Source organism: Harmonia axyridis, chromosome 1, assembly GCF_914767665.1.
Source record: "Harmonia axyridis chromosome 1, icHarAxyr1.1, whole genome shotgun sequence".
Taxonomy (NCBI): Eukaryota; Metazoa; Arthropoda; class Insecta; order Coleoptera; family Coccinellidae; genus Harmonia; species Harmonia axyridis.
In genome coordinates this window covers 1,621,944-1,643,177 of record NC_059501.1, presented here as the reverse complement: position 1 = coordinate 1,643,177, position 21,234 = coordinate 1,621,944, and the positions used below count along the sequence as shown (strand labels likewise).

Below are 21,234 nucleotides of genomic sequence, written 5' to 3'. Positions count from 1 at the left end.
TAAAAAATCGAAACGTCAAATATAGTAATTCGTGATAAAAAATCGAATATATAACTTCATAAAGATAACGAAATTGAGGAGGCTGATCAAGAAAAAATTGTTAAAATTGTGGTTTTTCCCTTGAATTTGAATTGAATCGTGTATTATGAAAGTTAAAATTTCATGCGGAACCCAACCAGAGAATCGAATAAGAGGAAGAAGTTGTCAAGTGTTAATTCAAGTCTGGGTCGAAAACTAGCATACGCGGTGCGAGCGCTTGCTGCAAAGACGGAACGTCCTATCAAAAGTGGCCATATTGGTCTTTAGGGAGTGAACAAAATAATAATTTTTATACACAGTGCTAGTATTCATGCAGTAGTTCATCGGAGAATCATAATATTTAAACAAACTTTTCCTTAGTGGCCATATGGCGTGTTTAAATACACTTAAACAAGAAATTAGGACATTAGAATCAATATTTCCTAAGACTCATGAACGATTTCAGATAATAACCGCGAGTGTTGACGAGTTGAGTTGTAGATTTATAGGGAGGAACGGTAAAAAGTATGAGATTCATGCTAACATAACGGTAAGTGCCTTATTCTTATGACCTGCACTATAAATATCTTCCTAAAAGGTCTATCTTGTCCTTTGTGGAAAGTCAATATATATATTATTGATAACAAAGGCTGTCCATTTTGATTTTTCTTTTGACATTTAACATATGTATTCCCATCTTTTGTTTTCCTAAACAGCTGAGCTTGTCAATTACATGAATTTCCCGATATTGTATTCTGGACATTTCCATCTTTCGTAATTATTCTGTTGAAATGATGGAAAAGAAAGTACGAGGAAGTCATTCCATGAGTAGTTTGTTTATTTTGTAATTTATTATTGTTGTTATTGACCTCGATTGAAACTTTCCCCAAATCTTGTAGCCGCTTTTGGGTAGCCCCATTTATCAAATTGGTTGGTAACCGTGAATCGGTTTCACTTCCCAAGTCACTCCAAAATTTAATCTAGGTGGATAGTTTCACTTTTCAAGTAATGAAAAACCGAACCTTATAATTAACAGTTATTTCTGAATGAAATTTGTAACTTTCTTTTCTTCTTGTGGGGGATTGTTATGATTCTTTCCAAAACCCTTTCATTACCTGTGCGGAATACCTTTGGATGCAACCATAAAGGACGCATTTACAGTTATTTGAGTGACCTTCCACCTACTATATTGTCCTGTTTAAGTCACCACTATTATATTTTTATTTCCGAAGAAGTTTCGGCAGGGAATTTTTCTGAATAAATTTTTGCAATTGTGATTTCAAAATAGAAGTTTTTTTAATGACGCATATACAGCTGGTTCATGGTTGATGTACCTACTCAAATTACTGATAGTTTTTTTGACCGTTGTATAATCAATTATAATCTACGTGACGATCTGAATGTACGTATCCTTTTTAAACTTTGGCAAGAGATGGCTTTATCGGCCACAAACCGAAATTATGTAAAAAAATTAAGGATAAATGACTAGGTTAATTTTTGGGTTATCGATTTGGTTGAAACCACTTTTAATCAGCTTACTCTAGTCATCCACATAATTTACCATCTATTGTTTTCTTTTTACAATGCAACTATCTCTAGAATAAAAATCGTTGCAAATAGATGTAATGAAGTTGGTCATGAGGATAGCTGAGAGTGTAGCTACTAATCAAAAACACTCCAAGCAGAAAGACTTGAAATGAAATAGATGTGAAATAGAAACGAACACCCCGTATGAAAGTCACGGTTTGTATTTCAGTAAGTGGGTCGAAATTAAAATAATCAAATCCGGGAAAAAACAAAGGGATCGTACAAAAAACGGTATAAGCATCAAAAACGTTAAGAACTGCCTATAACACACAATAACGATAGGCCAGATGATAGATTTCGAAACTCATGCAATCTTCTATTTCCTAAAAGAATAAGTAAGTTTATTGATAAATAGGAAAATCCAAATATTCACAATACAATTGTTTTACAATTTACAATAAATAACACGTTAATATATAATAATAAAAGAGAATTTGATCTATTATAGTTTATACAAGTAAAAGACTACAAAATATGAAAACAAATACATAAATAAACAAAATCACAGATTCCAAAAGGTTTTCCTTGAAAGATACGAGAGTATCACAGGCCTTTATTTCATTTGGGATGGCATTATCTATCTTGAAAACGCTCATAATGGCAAAAGCATCGTCGATCTTGGAAGTTGAATTATGATTAAGATTTTTTATGGGCGGGATTGGAAGATATTGATGTGGACGACATTTATTTTAACAAGACGGCGCTACGTGCCACACAAGCAACCAAACAATCTTTGCGAGAAAAGTTTCCTGGCCGTGTAATTTCTCGAAGAGGCCACCAAGATCTTGGGATTTAACACCTTTAGACTTTTTTCCTTTTGGTTTGCGCCTTGGACCAAAAATATACAGAGTGTTCATAAAAGGATCATGAACTTGGACAACTTAAATTTATCAAAACTCAAGATTTTCAGATTAGAACCTATATTTTTTATTACTTCAGTCGATTCTACGTACAAAAATAGTGGGGGTTACTTAAGCAAACCCTTTACCTAAAATGAATAATTCAAGAGTTATCGAGGAAGAACTTTAAATGAGGAAAAACCGCTATTTATAACTGTGTTAATAACTGTCTGTTACTTCCGGAAAACACAGAAAGAAACTAAAATTCGATGTTTGGATAACTAAATTTTACATTTCATGAATTTTGATTAATTTTTCGTTGGGATTGTTGAGAAATCCATAAACCAATGCAATTTTCAATTACGAATAATTCATTACAATTCTTGATATGTCAAATTTAGTTATGGAAACATCGAATTTTAGTTTCTTTCTGTGTTTTTCGGAAATCGCAGACTATTCCACACAGTTATAAAAAGCGGTTTTTCCTTATTTAAAGTTCTTCCTCGATAACTCTTAAAGTATTAATTTTAGGTAAAGGGTTTGCTTAAGTAACCCCCACTATTTTTGTATGTAGAATCGACTGAAATAATAAAAAATATAGGTTCTGATTTAAAATTCTTGAGTTTTGAAGAATTTGAGTTGTCCAAGTTCATGATCCTCTTATAAACACCCTGTACATTTTTGGTCCAAGCCGCAAACAATCATAAAATACTACGTATTTGCGGTATCGAAAAAGAAAAAAAAAATTCGAACAAAGTTCTTTCTGCTGAAATATTTAAAAAAATGCGAGTTCTCATCGCCACCATTTTTTTTATAAGAATTCCAATAACTCATAAACCGTTGAGTTTTTACCCAAGGTATGACATATTGCCGAAATTGCCTTCAAAAAAGCTATCTAATGATGCAATAATATACTGGGTGTGCCATTCGAAATAAGGAAGTAGTAGTCTGTTTCCGGTATAACTGGAAGTTGTAAAGAACTGAAAATATTTTAGGGAGAAAGAAGATCAATGTCTCAAACCCCAATATGCAAATTTTCAGCCTGTATATGAGTAAACAATATCGTCAAAAAATTGCCTACCGTTCTTGTTACTCAAAACACTATTCTCAAAGCGAAATTGTTGTATAAATAGACCCTTTTGCGTTCTAGGAAACCTACCCTGCGGTTCCACCAGTATGGTTCGCAGACTCGGAAGATACAAACATCACAAACGCGGTCCAGTTACTGAGCCACACGCAGGGCTTGGACAATCACGTCATCCACCAGGTATCCATCCTACTCAGGGAGCTATGTAGGCTGCACTCTGTTCCAACACATCCCGACTTAGTAAGACTGCTCAATCCGCCGGCTCAATCTACGGAGGACGGGTAAGATTTACAGGCCTTCTAGATAGATAAAAAGACGTTGAAATGCACACCTTTTGTGTTGGATAGACAAAGACGTTGAAATGCATACCTTTTAGAGGTTGGAGAGAGTTTTGTTCATTGAAAACATTCCAGAGAAGCACTGAAGGTTAGAGGCTTTTGTCGATTTGTGACAAAATTCAATTTACCCAAGGTTGTCCCGGTGACGTCATTTGGAAGTATAAACAGTCAAGTGCATAAACTGCTTAATAAAGAATAGAAACAAACTAAAGCGTTTGTTTCAGTTTCAGTAATGATTCTACCGTTTTGTGAGATCGTTTTGATATAAGTATAAAACTTATTAAACATATCTTCATTATTATTTTGTACAAGCTTTTTTTTTTGTATATACATGGTGTTAGTGAATAAGTACGACAGACTTCAGGGGGTGATTTAGCATTGCTATTTCCCTCGTCTTAATATCCACCAATCGCAAATGCTCAATTTTGTATTACAATTATTTTCTAGATGGAAAACTGTATGACAGCACCTGTCAGCAGATTTTTCCAGTTTACCCGCGGCTTAGATGTCTAAAACACTGGTGTTGCCACTACACTTGAAAACCCTCAAGATTTCTGTCAATGTCGTTTTGAGGTTAAATCAACAATAAACACTTTTGACAGAACAAATGAATATGTTGAAATGATGCCGTTAATTGGTTAATTCTTTGTATCTCTTCAGAATTTCAAAATAACTAGCATATTTCATTGTAGAAATTGTCTCGGCAAATCCACGAAAAACAGCGAAAATGTAAATGAAACATGTGTTTACTTCAAATTGACGTCATCGTAAGTTCACTCAACCCAGTTCGTTTCTCAATGCGTGTCAAAAGGAATGAAATGTTCGGATTTTTTAAGCTTTTTGTATTTCGAAGCAATATTTTTGCTACTCCCGGTACTTTATTGACAAAATGTATAATACTTGAGCACATTCGACAGATCACAACATATTTTCCAAAAAAAAAGCCGATTTTACATTTATGGAGTTTGGTTTCACTATCTTCACTTTTATCTATGGACTTGAGCCTACAAAAAAAGTTAAGCTGTCTAAAACACTAGTGTCCTCACTTACTCTTGAAAAATCTTGAGCTTAAAGTGGGTATTCTTTAAGGGACCAGCCTTCTTGGATTTTAATGGTATTGTCAATTCATTGTATAACGCCACCTTAAGGAAGGAATAATTTTCTTGAACAAAATCTAATCAGTGAACACACCAGTATTTCAGACATGTTAGAAAAAGTTGAGGTTGAAATGACATATGAATTCACAGAAATATTTTGACAATTATCTTGTTTAATTGTTAAACTTTGAACATCCACAGAACTAGTGACCACAGAAATGTAATTTTCCTTCTTATTTTAAATTTACAAGCTGTGCTGGAATGTTTTCGAGAATGTTGTTTGTGAGAATAATTGTGTTTTTTAAGAGGAGCACTTTTTGCGGATCAACTCAATTGTCAAAAATTCAGTAGCGCTACTATTCAGAAAGTACCATTTTTACCTCCATTAAAACCATATACTATTTTATCAATTATATTACTCTCTGTCCAGAGTTATGATAACATCGTCTTGTATCTAACCAAACATTCCTTTTTGCAGAATAAGCAGCGGTGTGGAGACTATGGAAGACGAAGGCTTGGACAGTGAGGCTGACGGTGAAGTATTGGACAGTGATGCTGAAAGCAGCGATGAAGATGAAGATCTCGCCATGGAAATGGAAGAAAGCAGACCCAAAGTGGACGAAATGAACGTTGAACATCTTGCGATGTTAGAACGTTTGAGACAAAATCAAAGACAAGATTACCTTAAGGTGAGTGATCAGTTGTTGTTGCTGTACTTCACTTAACCACCCAACTTGTAGTTTTCCAAATAACAACTTGTTCGCGGCCAATTCAATCAGGTTAGGTTTGAAGATTTCAAAAATGCAACAAAATCGAAATAATAGCACTCTTCTTTTTTATCAAACAACACAATGGCTTCAAAATAAGAGCGTATGTATAGAGGTCGACCTAACCTAGAGGATCACCTCAACCATAAAGTTATAATCTCGGTTGTCATATATCTGTGGTTGAGATAACCTCAAAATTTCTTTGTGAACTGGAAGAACCTTCAAACTCCCCTATTGAATTGGCCGTTCAGCACCACCCTTGTAGCCAGTAGTTTAGTGTCATCGAACGTCTTTTTTTCACTAGATGGAGAAACATTTTCCAGCTTCTCTGGATAATTTTGTATGGGAAACCGTTTGGCTCATTGAGATGAACATTTTCAGGGATCTGTTTCTGGTTCTGTGCAAGCGACTGATAGGCTAATGAAAGAACTCAGGGATATATATAGATCTAACTCGTTCAAGAACAAAATGTACCAAATCGAGTTGGTCAACGACTCGTTGTATGAATGGAACATACGCCTGATGGCAGTAGATCCGGACAGTCCCCTTAGCCACGATCTGAACATACTGAAGGAGAAGGAGGGGAAAGACTTCATCTTGCTCAATATGATGTTCAAAGATACTTACCCATTCGAGCCACCGTTTGTCAGAGTTGTGCACCCGGTTATATCTGGTAAGGAAATTTCTAAAATATATATGGACATTAGGCATGTCCTATCTCTGAATTGCAGATTCTAACCTCAAATTATGAAGATTATGTTCAACACGCTTTATACAAATATTGTTAGTTTGAGAAATACCGAGTGTTTATAATTTAAAAATGGCTTTTGATGTTTGCTATAGTTTTTTGTTTTTAGGATATCTTGAAAATTGTCCATTTTTTTATTTTTTGGTATGAGGAATGAAAATTTAGGGTTTAATTTAGCATACCTATGGGGGCACTAGTTCTATTTGGTTGTGTTTAGGAAATTGAAGCAAATTTTTCGTTGTCTGAAAAAAATAATAAAAAAATATTGAAAAGTGTTGAATTCTACAAAAAAGTTTCTCTTTTTGGATTTATATAACTCGAATGCTTATTTGCTTTTAAAAAGTTCAATGAAATCTAGTTTCATAAAAAATTTTATTCTCTAAATGTGTAACAACAACCAATTAAAAAAGAAATATATAAAAACATTCTGAGTGAATGTTCAAAATGGCCACTTTACGATTCTCTTTCGTAAAGATTTATTAATATCAAATAACCGTTGTCTTGCTTTGGTTTACTAAACCCAACCAAGTGTAACTAGCACCCTCAATTAACAATGTTAAATTAGAGAACAAATTGGCAATCGTCATGCCAAAAAGCGTTAAGTTGTCAATTTTCAAAAAGAAATTTCAAAAACAATAAAAATCATAAAAATCAAAATCCACATTTGAAGTAGGTTTCCAAAAAAGAAACTACATTAATTTTTTCTTCTCTTGAATATTAAAACTTATTTATTTAATAGTTTTGGTGCCTATTTAATGAAAATTCATTATCAAACAAATAAAATAAAACAAATATATAGTTTGTTCAGGAATTATTGACATCCTCGGTAGCTGCGGAAAATAAGTTGGTAATGACTCATTCAGTAATATTTTGATCTGCAGAATTCATGTTGGTACTGAAAATGTCATTGACGGAAGATGCATTATATTGAATATTTCCCTCCTGTCAAAAATTCTATGTATATGGAGAACAATTATCGAAAATTACAGCGAATATTTCCCTCCTGTCAAAAATTCTATGTATCTGGAGAACAATTATCGAAAATTACAGCGATAATTGCATTGTAGGAAGCGAAACTGCACTGCGATAATTGTTCTGTTCATAGATGCTTAGTTTCTATGCATCTTACACAGTTCGAATCTATGACAATTCCATTCTAAATCAGTTTGACAGGTAATGTAACAGTTTTTTCGGGAAATATTCCCCCGAATTACACTCGTGCATCAAAATTACCGGATAATTTCGCATTCCAGCGTGTTTTCTTTGAAAAACTGCATTCGGTCATTTTCATTTTTGGAGAAAGAGCCCTCCACCTTCGGTGTCGGGCTCTTTCTCCAAAAATGAAAATGAACTCATGCAGTTTTTATGACAACACGCTGTCATGCAAAATTATCGGTAATTTTGATGCACTTGTGCAATTACTTACGATAATTGCATTGTAGGAAGCGAAACAGCACTGCGATAATTGTTCTGTTCATAGATGCATAGTTTCTATGCATCTTACACAGTTCGAATCTATGGCAATTCCATTCTAAATCAGTTTGACAAGTAATGCAACAGTTTATTCGGGAAATATTCCCCCGAATTACACTCGTGCATCAAAATGACCGGATAATTTCGCATTCCGGCGTGTTTTCTTTGATAAACTGCATTTGGTCATTTTCATTTTTGGAGAAAGTGCCTGACACTGAAGGTGGAGGGGTCTTCTTTCTCCAAAAATGAAAATGAACTCGTGCAGTTTTTATGACAACACGCTGTCATGCAAAATTATCGGTAATTTTGATGCACTTGTGCAATTACTTAAGAAAATTTACCAAATACATTTCTAGGTTATATTTTATTTCTATGATGAAACCACAGCAATTTTTAGTGATATATAGTAACTAAAAATAAAGTTGCGACTGGAGTTTCAAGGCCTACTTCTTCAATGTCAATAATTCCTGAATTAAATTTTATTTTATTGAAACTTATATTGTTTTTTGAAATTAAGTGTTTGATCGATATTTCAGGAGGGTATGTGTTGGTTGGAGGCGCGATATGCATGGAATTACTCACAAAGCAAGGATGGTCCAGTGCTTACACTGTAGAAGCTGTCATCATGCAGATATCGGCTACACTAGTTAAGGGAAAGGCGAGAATACAGTTCGGCACCAAAGTCTGTTCCCAAGGACAATACAGTTTAGCTCGTGCTCAACAAAGTTTCAAATCACTTGTCCAGATCCACGAAAAGAACGGTATGTATCAGAATTTTTTTTTTAATGTTGCACGGTTGTTTTGCCCAAATTCCTTCGACTCACCGTGGGTAATTGTAAAGGGTGTTTTTTTAGAGCTATAGAACTTTAAATTGCAATAAAACAACGATGGATTACTCGATTGACATGAATTTTATTTATCCGCAAGATAATCTTGTGGCATTACATTTTAAATATGATTTCTGGCATATGACCGCCACGGCTGGCTCGGATGTAGTACAATCTGGACGTCCAATTTTCGATTACTTTTTCCAGCATTTGTAGCCGTATATCGGCAATAACTCGGCGAATGTTGTCTTCCAAATGGTCAAGGGTTTGTGGCTTATCCGCATAGACCAATGACTTTACATAGCCCCACAGAAAGTAGTCTAGCGGTGTTGAATCACAAGATCTTGGAGGCCAATTCACAGGTCCAGAAGGTGAAATTAGGCGGTCACCAAACGTGTCTTTCAATAAATCGATTGTGGCACGAGATGTGTGACATGTTGCGCCGTCTTGTTGGAACCACAGCTCCTGGACATCATGGTTGTTCAATTCAGGAATGAAAAAGTTAGTAATCATGGCTCTATACCGATCACCATTGACTGTAACCTTCTGGCCATCATCGTTTTTGAAGAAGTACGGACCAATGATTCCACCAGCTCATAAAGCGCACCAAACAGTCAGTTTTTCTGGATGTAACGGTGTTTCGGCATACACTTGAGGATTAGCTTCACTTCAAATGCGGCAGTTTCGTTTGTTGACGTAGCCATTCAACCAGAAGTGCGCTTCATCGCTAAACAAAATAAAATGGGCGTAGTGCGCGATACGTATTCCGCACAGAACCATTATTTTCGAAATGAAATTGCACTATTTGCGAGCGTTGTTCAGGCGTGAGTCTATTCATGATGAATTGCCAAACCAAACTGAGAATAAATCATTTGACAGCTGTTAAATCGGTCGCCATCTTGAACAGTAATGCCAACTTAAAGTTATATACCTCGAAAAAAAACACCCGTTAAATACCGCCTGCTTCAAGTGCTTTCCTTATTTTCTTGATATATTCTTTGTTTTTCAGGATGGTTCACCCCACCAAAAGAAGACGGTTAATGAAATGTCCGGCGTGCCAATTCATCAGCAAAACCACTACTCCATCGGTCTTCTGTTCGAAGTGTGTTCTTATTTAGTGCCTATTTTTCATTACTTTGAAAGAAGTTCTTTTTTTCCCATTGTAAATATTCACGAAATTGAGCTACATTTTTTCTGCGCAAAATGTAACTTTGGTATAATAGTCGACCTTCCAGGAAATATAAAACTATAAATTTTTGGGTAAAATTGTTTCCCAATTTCACAAAGGAGATTATTTTTTCACAATTTGTTCGTCGTTTGAAGGAATTATTCGAATGGATTCTCTTTTTTTTTTTTTTTTTTGATTAATTGATCTGATTGTGGCTGATTGATTCTTCGAAGTTGTCTCTCTCACATCTCTGTTTTTTTTTTCTCTTTTTTGATTCTGTGATAGTATCTCGATAATTTCGATATTTGTAATGATGGGTCTAAAGAATCGTTCAATTCGTGTAAAGGATTTGTACGTTACCGCTCTTTACAATTACGGATGTGTGTTTGAATCAAGTGTTTTGCGACTTAGCACTGAATCGAAGAATGATTTCGGTCGATCAATGTTGTGGAGGATGGCAGGGAAAAAGCTAAACTACTTATAAGACTTGCCCTCGATCTTGTAATTTTTTTTCGTTTTCACTGCGAATCTTGATTTGTGGGTAATTTTGACGGTGAAGATGGTTCTGCAACTGATGATTTTGTATCCTATAGACTAAGCCAGCCAGTTGGGGGAACTTATGACTGATTAAAGAAAAAAACAACAATATTTTTTGTGCAATTGAATCGGACGAGTGATGGTTTTGTAAAACATCTTTTTTTATTATTCGTTTTCGTGTTATGAACTTGGTTATCTTCGTTTTTCCTCTTTGATTCTGTTGAAAATATAACTACATTGTTTTTGCGAACAATTTTGCAACATTGAGAAACCATCAACGATCAGCCTAAATTACACATTTTTAGTTGACATTATTCGGCTGTGGACACATTTTTTCTCATTTTTTTTTTTACAAAAATCACCCTCATTACAGAAGCAAGCTCCATGCAAATGTTTCACTTAATATTAATATCGTTAATATTAATTGAATTTTCTCTTAGTATTATGTTCGATTGATTTTTGATAAATATCCTTCTTAGAATAGCCGTTTTCCATACCTACGTCTACTCTAGTTTAAACTTAGTGTTGTGTTTTAGTTGATTGGGGCAGCAGAATTTTTCGAATTGTGTACAAATCTAAATTGTTTTTGCTGTCGTATCACTTTGAACAGTATGTGAAAATGTGCTTTTTAGTTTTAAGTTTAAGTAATAAATTAATAATATTACTATTTGTTTTGTTTTATTTCGTCTTGATTTGAAGGGGAAATTTGAGTGAAAAAACAGGTTATGGTGTAATAAAAACAAGATAATCTCAAAAAGTTAGTCAGTTTTTTTTAACATAGTTCAAAACTGAAATATTCCCAATTTCACAAGTAAATTATGATTTATAATTATGTAGAAACACTTCTCTGCCAGGAATCGATACCTACTTCGGCATCTACGATCTGAAAACCCCTCAAATAACGCAGAAAACATGTTTCTGGCCTAATACACAACTAGGAACAATCGAATTATGTCAGTTTTTCCTTAAAAAATCAAAAATTTGAATCAGTGAGCAATTTGGCTATACCTAGGCCATCTACCCCCATTTTACTGAACTAATTATTCCCGCGGCCAAATACGTATAGATTCCTGTGTTACTTTCCCCCTCACCAATAACGGGTTCGAGCTACTCTTCCTAGATGACACTAGTGAGTTCTAGAAGGAATTGCAATTTGAAAAATTCCACTAAGAGAGTTTATGACCGGATATACTTCAAAATTTAAAAGAGGAGATCTCTCTGGAACTATAATGAAATGTTTGAATTGAATAGGAAAATTTTTCGAATAGCGAGAGAGAGAAACTAAATTTATTGATCATGTTAATCAAATGGCTATCGACCGCAGTCTTCCAGCCAATTTTTCGAATATATTTTCGCAAAATGAATTTTTATTCAGATCGACTTCAAAATTTGATATTATGAAGAGTTTTGTATGCTGAATTCCTATTCGCAATCAGTTCCTCCCTAGAATACCCCAAAATTGAGTTATTTCGAGTTTTGTAAGATAATTTAAAGTGGGTTTGGTCTGCCCTCTGGTGGCATAAATCTGAAACTTGTGAATGGGAAAAAAGATGCCCCCCAACAGTTGTATGAAAACTGTGCTTTTATGGTGTAGAATAATTTTTCTGGTTAGAATGGATGCCTAATTCGGATTCTACGACCCCGAAACCCTCTAAAACTATCATAAAATGTTTGAATTCGATCGGTCGATTTTTTCGGAAAAACCAAGACTATAACCTTGGATATTTTTTCGCCAAAAAAAGTTTTTGGTTCAGATCAACTCTAAAATTGGATATTTCGAAGAATATTTTCTGCTGAATCCGTTTTTGCAATCAATTCCTCTCTAGGAGTCACCAAAATTGAGTTATTCCGGATTTTGTGGGAAAATTTAAAAGGAGTATGGTGTGCCCTCTGGTGGCATAAATATGAGGCTTCTAAAATGAATATGCCTGCCCCACAACTGAGACTTTCCAGTTGTGTAAAAACTGTGCTTTCAAAGTGTAGAAAAATTTTCCTGTTAAGAATCAATGACAAATTTGGAATCTACTACCTGGAAACCCTCTAAAACTATCATAATATAACCTTGGATAGTTTTTCGCCAAAAAAAGATTTTGATTCAGATCAACTTCAAAATTTGATGTCAAGAAGAATTTTTCACGCTGAATTTCCATTTCTTCCATCAGTTCATCCATAGAATTCCCCAAAACTGAGTTAATTGGAGTTTTGTGGGAGGGATTTTTTCAAGGGGGTTTGGTCTTCTCTCTGATGGCCAAAATTTGTGGATTGCAAACTGGGCAAGCATAGATTTACATGTCCGAAAATTGCGACATTCCTCTGAATAAATTTCAAAAAATTTTTTTTTTGGAATTATGGTTCATAAATGTTGTCGGATCATCTTCAAAATTTGAGATCTTGAAGAATTTTCCATGCTGAACACTAACCCGCAATCAGTTTTTTCAACATAGTTCAAAACTGAAATATTCCCAATTTCACAAGAAAATTATGATTTAATTATGTAGAAACACTACTCTCCTAAGAATCGATACCTACTTCGGAATCTACGATCTGAAAACCCCTCAAATAACGCGGAAAATATGTTTCTGGTCTAATACAGAACTAGTAACAATCGAATAATGTCAGTTTTTCCTAAAAAAATCAAAAATTTGAATCAGTGAGCAATTTGGCTATACCTAGGCCATCTACCCCCATTTTACTGAAATAATTATTCCCGCGGCCAAATACATATAGATTCCTGTGTTACTTTCCCCCTCACCAATAACGGGTTCGAGCTACTCTTCCTAGATGACACCAGTGAGTTCTAGAAGAAAATGCAATTTGAAAAATTCCACTAAGAGAGTTTATGACCGAATCTGCTTCAAAATTTAATATAAAGAGGAGATCTCTCTGGAACTATAATGAAATGTTTGAATTGAATAGGAGAATTTTTCGAATAGCGAGGGAGAGAAACTAAATTTATTGTTCATGTTAATCAAATGGCTATCGACCGCAGTCTTCCACCCAATTTTTCGAATATTTTTTCGCAAAAATGAATTTTTTTATTCAGATCGACTTCAAAATTTGATGTTATGAAGAATTTTGTATGCTGAATTCCTATTCGTAATCAGTTCCTCCCTAGAATACCCCAAAATTGAGTTATTTCGAGTTTTGTAAGAGAATTTAAAGTGGGTTTGGTCTGCCCTCTGGTGGCATAAATCTGAAACTTGTGAATGGGAAAAAAGATGCCCCCCAACAGTTGTATGAAAACTGTGCTTTTATGGTGTAGAAAAATTTTTCTGGTAAGAATGGATGCCTAATTCGGATTCTACGACCCCGAAACCATCTAAAACTATCATAAAATGTTTGAATTCGATCGGTCGATTTTTTCGGAAAAACCAAGACTATAACCTTGGATATTTTTTCGCCAAAAAAAGTTTTTGGTTCAGATCAACTCTAAAATTGGATATTTCGAAGAATTTTTTCTGCTGAATCCGTTTTTGCAATCAGTTCCTCTCTAGGAGTCACCAAAATTGAGTTATTCCGAATTTTGTGGGAAAATTTAAAGGGAGTATGGTCTGCCCTCTGGTGGCATAAATATGAGGCTTGTAAAATGAGTATGCCTGCCACACAACTGAGACTTTCCAGTTGTGTAAAAACTGTGCTTTTATGGTGTAGAAAAAATTTCCTGTTAAGAATCAATGACAAATTTGGAATCTACGACCTTGAAACCCTCTAAAACTATCATAATATAACCTTGGATAGTTTTCGCCAAAAACATATTTTGATTCAGATCAACTTCAAAATTTGATGTCAAGAAGAATTTCTCACGCTGAATTTCCATTTGTAATCATTTCATCCATAGAATTCCCCAAAACTGAGTTAATTGGAGTTTTGTGGGAGGGATTTTTTCAAGGGGGTTTGGTCTTCTCTCTGATGGTCAAAATTTGTGGATTGTAAACTGGGCAAGCATAGATTTACATGTCCCAAAATTGCGACATTCCTTTGAATAAATTTCATCAAATTTTTTTTTGATGAATTATGGTTCATAAATGTTGTCGGATCATCTTCAAAATTTGAGATCTTGAAGAATTTTCCATGCTGAACACTAACCCGCAATCAGTTTTTTCAACATAGTTCAAAACTGAAATACATATTCCCAATTTCACAAGAAAATTATGATTTAATTATGTAGAAACACTTTTCTGCTAAGAATCGATACCTACTTCGGAATCTACGATCTGAAAACCCCTCAAATAACGCGGAAAACATGTTCATTGGCGCTGAATTTCTTTCCAGCGAGTATTCTTTTGAGGTCTGAGAATAGGAAAAAGTCGCTGGGGGCCAGATCTGGCGAATACGGTGGATGCAGGAGCAATTCGAAGCCCAATTCATGCAATTTTGTCATTGTTTACATTGATTTGTGACACGGCGCATTGTCTTGATGAAACAGCACCTTCTTTTCTTCGAATATAATAATCGCTGTTGATGGTCTGCCAATTTTGGAGGAAATCAAGGAATATTATACCTTACGCATCCTAGAATACCGATGCCATTACCATGCCAGCATACTGTTGTACTTTTCCTCGCTTTGGATTCGGTTCATCGTTTGCAGTCCACTCAGCTGACTTTCGATTAGACTCCGGAGTGAAATGATGGAGCCATGTTCCATATCAGTGAGCAATTATTATAGGTCTATTATAGATTATTATAGGTCTATATCTATGATGGCCTCATATTTATTGGGATTCTATGGCGACATCTAGGTGAAGTAGTCCCAAGCAAGTTTTAGAAATGATTCTCATTACAGGATTCTATAAGTGTATGGTAGCAAGAATAGTTAGTTCAGTAAAATGTTCAGAGATGAAACAAAGGCAAATTCTCTAGTTTTTTCAATTTTCGTTTTTTTTTGGAAAAATTGATCTAATGCCACCAATTCTGTATCAGTCCAGAATGCACACCTATTCAAATTGATCATTTATTTCCTCAAGACTATAAAGATTGAGGTTCATTGGTACAAACAATTTCCAATCAAACACCCTGATGTATAAGCTCTAGATATCGATTCCGATCAGCAAAAAAATTTCTACACTATTTTGTTACAAAATTCGCAATACTTCACTTTTCGGGCGATTTAGGAAGAGGTGATTTTTGAACCAAAATTAATACCAAAATATTTGAGTTTTGTGGCCTTTATTGTTAGGAGGAACTGATTGTAAATAATGTGTTCAGCATCAAAGATTCGTCATGACATTAAACTTTGAACTCTCATAAGTTTAGAAAATATTATTAATTGGTTTCTTTTAATATTGTACAGTAGATTCAAAAATTTGGTTTTAGCTAGCGAAAACACCTGCCTATGTGCCTACCTCATTCAGTTTAGGTACGTCCCTGATTTTGTTTGATAATGACATTGCAAAATCACCAGAATACGTCTTTTCGTGAACGACTCTTTGTCCGAAAATAAAAAGAAAGAAAAAAACGGTCAAAACCGGCCTCAAGGCTTGTGTCGAGAGCTACAGTCAAGGGTCGAGCAATCTTTGCAATATTCCTATAAATTCTTGTTGGAGTACTTTCACTTGCTACACGCCCAGGTAGACGTTTTGCAGAAGTAAATGTGTCTTTTATTGTCCCACAGAAGCCTCTACCTATATTCGACTATACAATTGAAATGATCAATTAATTTCACATCCTATAGGTACGTTAATACTATACTAGATAAATTGTTGATGAATAAAAACCACAAAACCCTTAAAAAATATTATAACAAAAAAAAAGAAGGGAATTCAAATATACAGGGTGGTCCAGATTTTAGTTCAATAACTATGGCGTCGGATAGAACAACTTGCTTCATGAGAAAAAAATTATATAAACAAATATCCTAACAAGCTTCGTTTTCGAGATACAAAAGTATCAACGCATTATTGAACTAAAATCAGGATCTAAACCTCATTAAATAAACGACCAGAAAGATGTAAGCAACTCATCGCTGTTAAATATTTTCTAAAAATTAATTATAGCTGCAATTATCTCAGTCCTTTTTTCCTTATACATATACTTATATATGAAATTTATTCATCTCTAAGTTTAGTTATTCAAAATGTAAGAAATTTAAAGAAGCTACTGATGTGTAGCGAAAAAAAAATTAAGTAATCAAAAAGTGGAAATAAGATTAACTCGTATTCAATATCAATTAAGTAAATGGATTTCTTCCAAGTCCATAAAATACTTAAAATGAGAATCATGCAAGACGGAATTTTTATTCTCTACACCCACACATATATCTCATTACAATACTGCATGTTTTAATCATCTAATATACAACATTTGACGGTGATGATTAACATTTCCAAAATGCCAGAGTTAATACGACAGATTCTCTCTTAAAATTGGCATTTCGTAAGGTGTGGAATTGCATCAACCTGCTTGACGTAACACATTCGTACTACGCAAAGAATCGAATTTATAGGAATTCAATATGCATAATCGTATTCATAAAAATTTCGTCGGTTTCCTTACTACAAGACTATCCGTTATTGACAGGTTCGTACCAAGTAGTTTTTATTATAAAATCGATGTTGAAAAAATTTGATAAATATTTTGCGGTGGCATTTTAACCCAAGATTATTCGTTTCAAATTCAATTAAAAATGTCAAAAATCCATAATTCAGAAACTATTAGAGCTAGGAATTTACGGTAAAAAATATCGTCTACACTATGTATTCCTAATTTTATGATTATACCCGAAAATTTATTTTTTTTTATATATTTCTTTTTGATTTTTCGTTTTTATTCAAATATTGGATTCTATACATTCCAAAAAGCATCTGCGAAAATTTTATTCCATTCGAAAGGTTTATTACCATAGGAAATAATCCAAAATATGTAACGGGTGTTTTTTTTCGAGGTATATAACTTTAAATTGGCATGACTGTTCAAGATGGCGACCGATTTAACAGCTGTCAAGTGATTTATTCTCAGTTTGGTTTGGCAATTCATCATGAATAGACTCACGCCTGAATAACGCTTGCAAATAGTGCAATTTTATTTCGAAAATAATGGTTCTGTGCGGAATACGTATCGCGCACTACGTCCATTTTATTTTGTTTAGCGATGAAGCGCACTTCTGGTTGAATGGCTACGTCAACAAACAAAACTGGGCTGGTGGAATCATTGCTCCGTACTTCTTCAAAAACGATGATGGCCAGAACGTTACAGTCAATGGTGATCGGTATAGAGCAATGATTACTAACTTTTTCATTCCTGAAATGAACAACCATGAAGTCCAGGAGCTGTGGTTCCAACAAGACGGCGCAACATGTCACACAGCTCGTGCCACAATCGATTTATTGAAAGACACGTTTAGTGACCGCCTAATTTCACGTTTTGGACCTGTAATTTGGCCTCCAAGATCTTGTGATTTAACACCGCTAGACTACTTTCTGTGCGGCTATGTAAAGTCATTGGTCTATGCGGATAAGCCACAAACCCTTGACCATTTGGAAGAAAACATTCGCCGTGTTATTGCCGATATATGGCCACAAATATTGGAAAAAGTCATCGAAAATTGGACGTCCAGATTGGACTACATCCGAGCCAGGCGGTCATATGCCAGAAATCATATTTGAAATGTAATGCCACAAGATTATCTTGCGGGTGAATAAAATTCATGTCAATCGAATAATCCATCGTTGTTTCATTGCAATTTAAAGTTCTATAGCTCAAAAAAAAACATCCTTTATATTGGAAAACACTAACTTTCACATTGAGGTGAATTATTTTGTGTTTTATCGAAAAATTTTCACACTTATTTTTAATCTTACTGCTTGGGTTTTAGCCTTTAGAATTCATCAATCGTTCTTTCGAATTAAGTGGATCAATATGGTATATAAACTGATCTTTCACTGAATTTTATTCAAGTGAATCATATTTTAAGAGCTCTCTGCATAAAACCTTGAATATTGAATTTTAAAAACGAAACAGTTAACTTTGTGATGTTCTAAATAAAACATTCAACGTTTAACAGAAGATGCTTCAAGTTGTATCGAGAGAAATTTTATTTATATTAGAAGCAAACACACCTTGAAATAAAAATTGAAGGAATGAATACATTTTAATAATTATTGTCAATCATGATTGTTATTGTATTATCGTTTGAAAAATTGTTTCATAAATCAGTCTTTTATTTATTTTTTTTATATAAATATATAGTTTTTCTTTACAATGAAAAAGAAACCTCGATGAATTCTAAAACAAAAGTGGAGCAGTTAATTCAATTAAAACCTCAGAATTTGATTACTTTATTAATTTCACACAGAATTTCTCTTTCGGCAGCTATTACTTCATCGATTTTCTGTATTTTCACTAAGTCAGTTGCGCATAAATAAATAAATGAAGTATCCGTTAACTTCGTAGATGAATGTCATCTAAATTCGGTACATTCTCCAATTATTTAGCCAAGTTAATGTTCATGAGATTCATCGTTAGGTACTCAATTACTTGGAAAGGCTATTAACTGTATAAACTGTTAGATTATGCACTTAACGGACTTGAATTTCTTTCTAGATATATACGATGAAGGATGTGTTGAAATCTTGATTGATAGATCTGCTTGGGTTAACGATTATTGCAAAAAATACATACACTCAAAATTCGCACTAACTCTGACTTATTCATCACATTTAGTAAAAGGAATTTTTCAGCTTAACAGACCATTTTAAGGAATAAGCCTGAGACACGTCGATTTTTCATTTTAATTTACCGCATTTTAAAATACACTGCACAAAAGAATTAACGCACATTATGGAAATCTCAAATTTATTCTACAACTGAAGGTGTTCTCAATGATAATTATTTTTATCAGAATTATGCATGCATATGTAATCCACTTGCAACGTTTTTCTTCAATACAGATGTTTTTTCCCAGCAGGAATAAAAGAGATGAGATTATCAGATTATGAATGTATTGGCTCCATTCTGAAATCAGTTGTTCTCGATCAATTGTAGTGATCAATAGTTTTTCTTTCGTTTGATTTTCTACACTCGATCGCTATGCAACGCGAAATACGCAATTTGACCCAAGAGGAATGTGCCCAAGCGGTAGTTTTGCGAGAAGAAAGGTGGACTTACTCAAGAATTGCAGAAAGGTTTGTAGTTTCCCATACAAGTGTGTCCAGAATGTTGCAGCGATTCAGGAAGACAGGTATGAATGTCCGAAGACCAGGACAGGGTAGACCACGGGTAACAACTGCCATTCAAGAACGTTACTTGAGAGTTTCTTCGTTGAGACAACGGTTTGCAACCGCTCGCCTCCTTCAAAATCAGCTTGAGCAAACTCATGGGGTGCATATTAGCACTCAGACAATAAGAAATCGCTTCAGAGAATATGATTTAAGGCCTCGTGTCGCGGCAAGAGGCCCAGCTCTTACCCCAGCCCATCGAAGGGCGCGTTTGGATTTTGCGAGAGAGCATATCCATTGGGAAAGAGTGCACTGAGCATATCTTTCATGTGGACGTCTGTATACAAGGGAACGTCGATCACAATGGTAGAGGCGGAATCTAGACTCATCTGAGAAGAGAACTTTTTCCCAATCAGCCAATTCCCAATGGATATGCTCTCTCGCAAAATCCAAACGCGCTCTCTCATGAAATTTTTCATGGCCAATTCTCACATTTGCGGCTGTTCAAAGTCTTGAATCGATTTTGGAGCATTGGCATGGACCTTATCTTTTACGAGACCGCAAAAAAAAAATCTGAATGTGTTAAATCACAAGATCTCGATGGCCAGTTGTGATCACCTCTTCGAGAACACGGCCAGGAAATTTCCTTGAAAAAATTGGGACTGTTTCGTTGCTTGTGTGGCTTGTAGTGCCGTCTTGTTGGAAATAAACGTCTCCAAAATCAATATCTTTCGAATCGTTTTTCATCCAGAATCTTGAGTTATCGTCAAAAAATCTCCAGTCCGCTCCTGTTCTTCGTCTCGTCCAAAGGAAACACGTATAGGATCGATGCACTGTTAATTTCGAAAAATGCACAAAGAATAACATACCCACACTGAAGTCCTCTATTTACAAATTAAAATTCTAGAAAGCTCTAAGCGATATATCTATGCGTCTTTTCTAAGAAGAAACAATAGAATCACTCTCACGTCGATGGTTGTGAAACCGATATTTGTCTATACCTAGTAGATCAGTTCGATCTACAGGGCGGATCGATAGAAACATGCTGATAACTAGCGAATATAACAAATGCTGTACAAAGTAATGTTATGACGAAATTACAAACAAAGGATTGATACTAGGTGGTCCAACGAAATCTCAACAATTTGATTTTCTGACTCTAAAATGAAAATGTGGGAAATCGATAGACCCCGTCAATTTCTGACTCGAGTAGAAACAACTTTTTAATTTTTTTGAGATTTTAATTATATGACTAGGAAGTTTTGTTGAAAGGTGACTCTCATTTTTATGGTTCTGCCTAATTTTGCATTGTTAGGTTCAGATTAATTTGCCCTGAATATGGCCATGTAAATGACCGAAAGCTAGGCCAAGTTTGATAAAGAACTTAGTAAGATCCTTAAGTGACTTTATACTCAATACATTATTCATTTGATATTGTTACAAAGTCGATAATTCTTTTCTTGCATTTTTTCCGCTTTTTTCATACCTGTAACTTCAACTCCCTAGAAGTGGTGAGCACAACCCCTTGATTTTGGATAGGGATGAGGGGTATTAGGATAACTAATTCTGAATATTGTATCGAGTACTATCTGACCC

The 21,234-nt window shown here is 34.6% G+C and overlaps 1 protein-coding gene across 1 annotated transcript; it reads left to right on the top strand.

Moving 5' to 3' along the window:
• The first annotated feature begins 212 nt into the window (after positions 1 to 212).
• On the top strand, positions 213 to 11,153 carry LOC123671563 (ubiquitin-conjugating enzyme E2 Q2). Its single transcript, XM_045605477.1, has 6 exons — positions 213 to 568; positions 3,595 to 3,812; positions 5,445 to 5,655; positions 6,115 to 6,406; positions 8,491 to 8,715; positions 9,791 to 11,153. The coding sequence occupies exons 1-6, from the start codon at positions 407 to 409 to the stop codon at positions 9,820 to 9,822; spliced, it is 1,140 nt and encodes a 379-aa protein (XP_045461433.1). The 5' UTR covers positions 213 to 406; the 3' UTR covers positions 9,823 to 11,153.
• Positions 11,154 to 21,234: the final 10,081 nt, after the last annotated feature.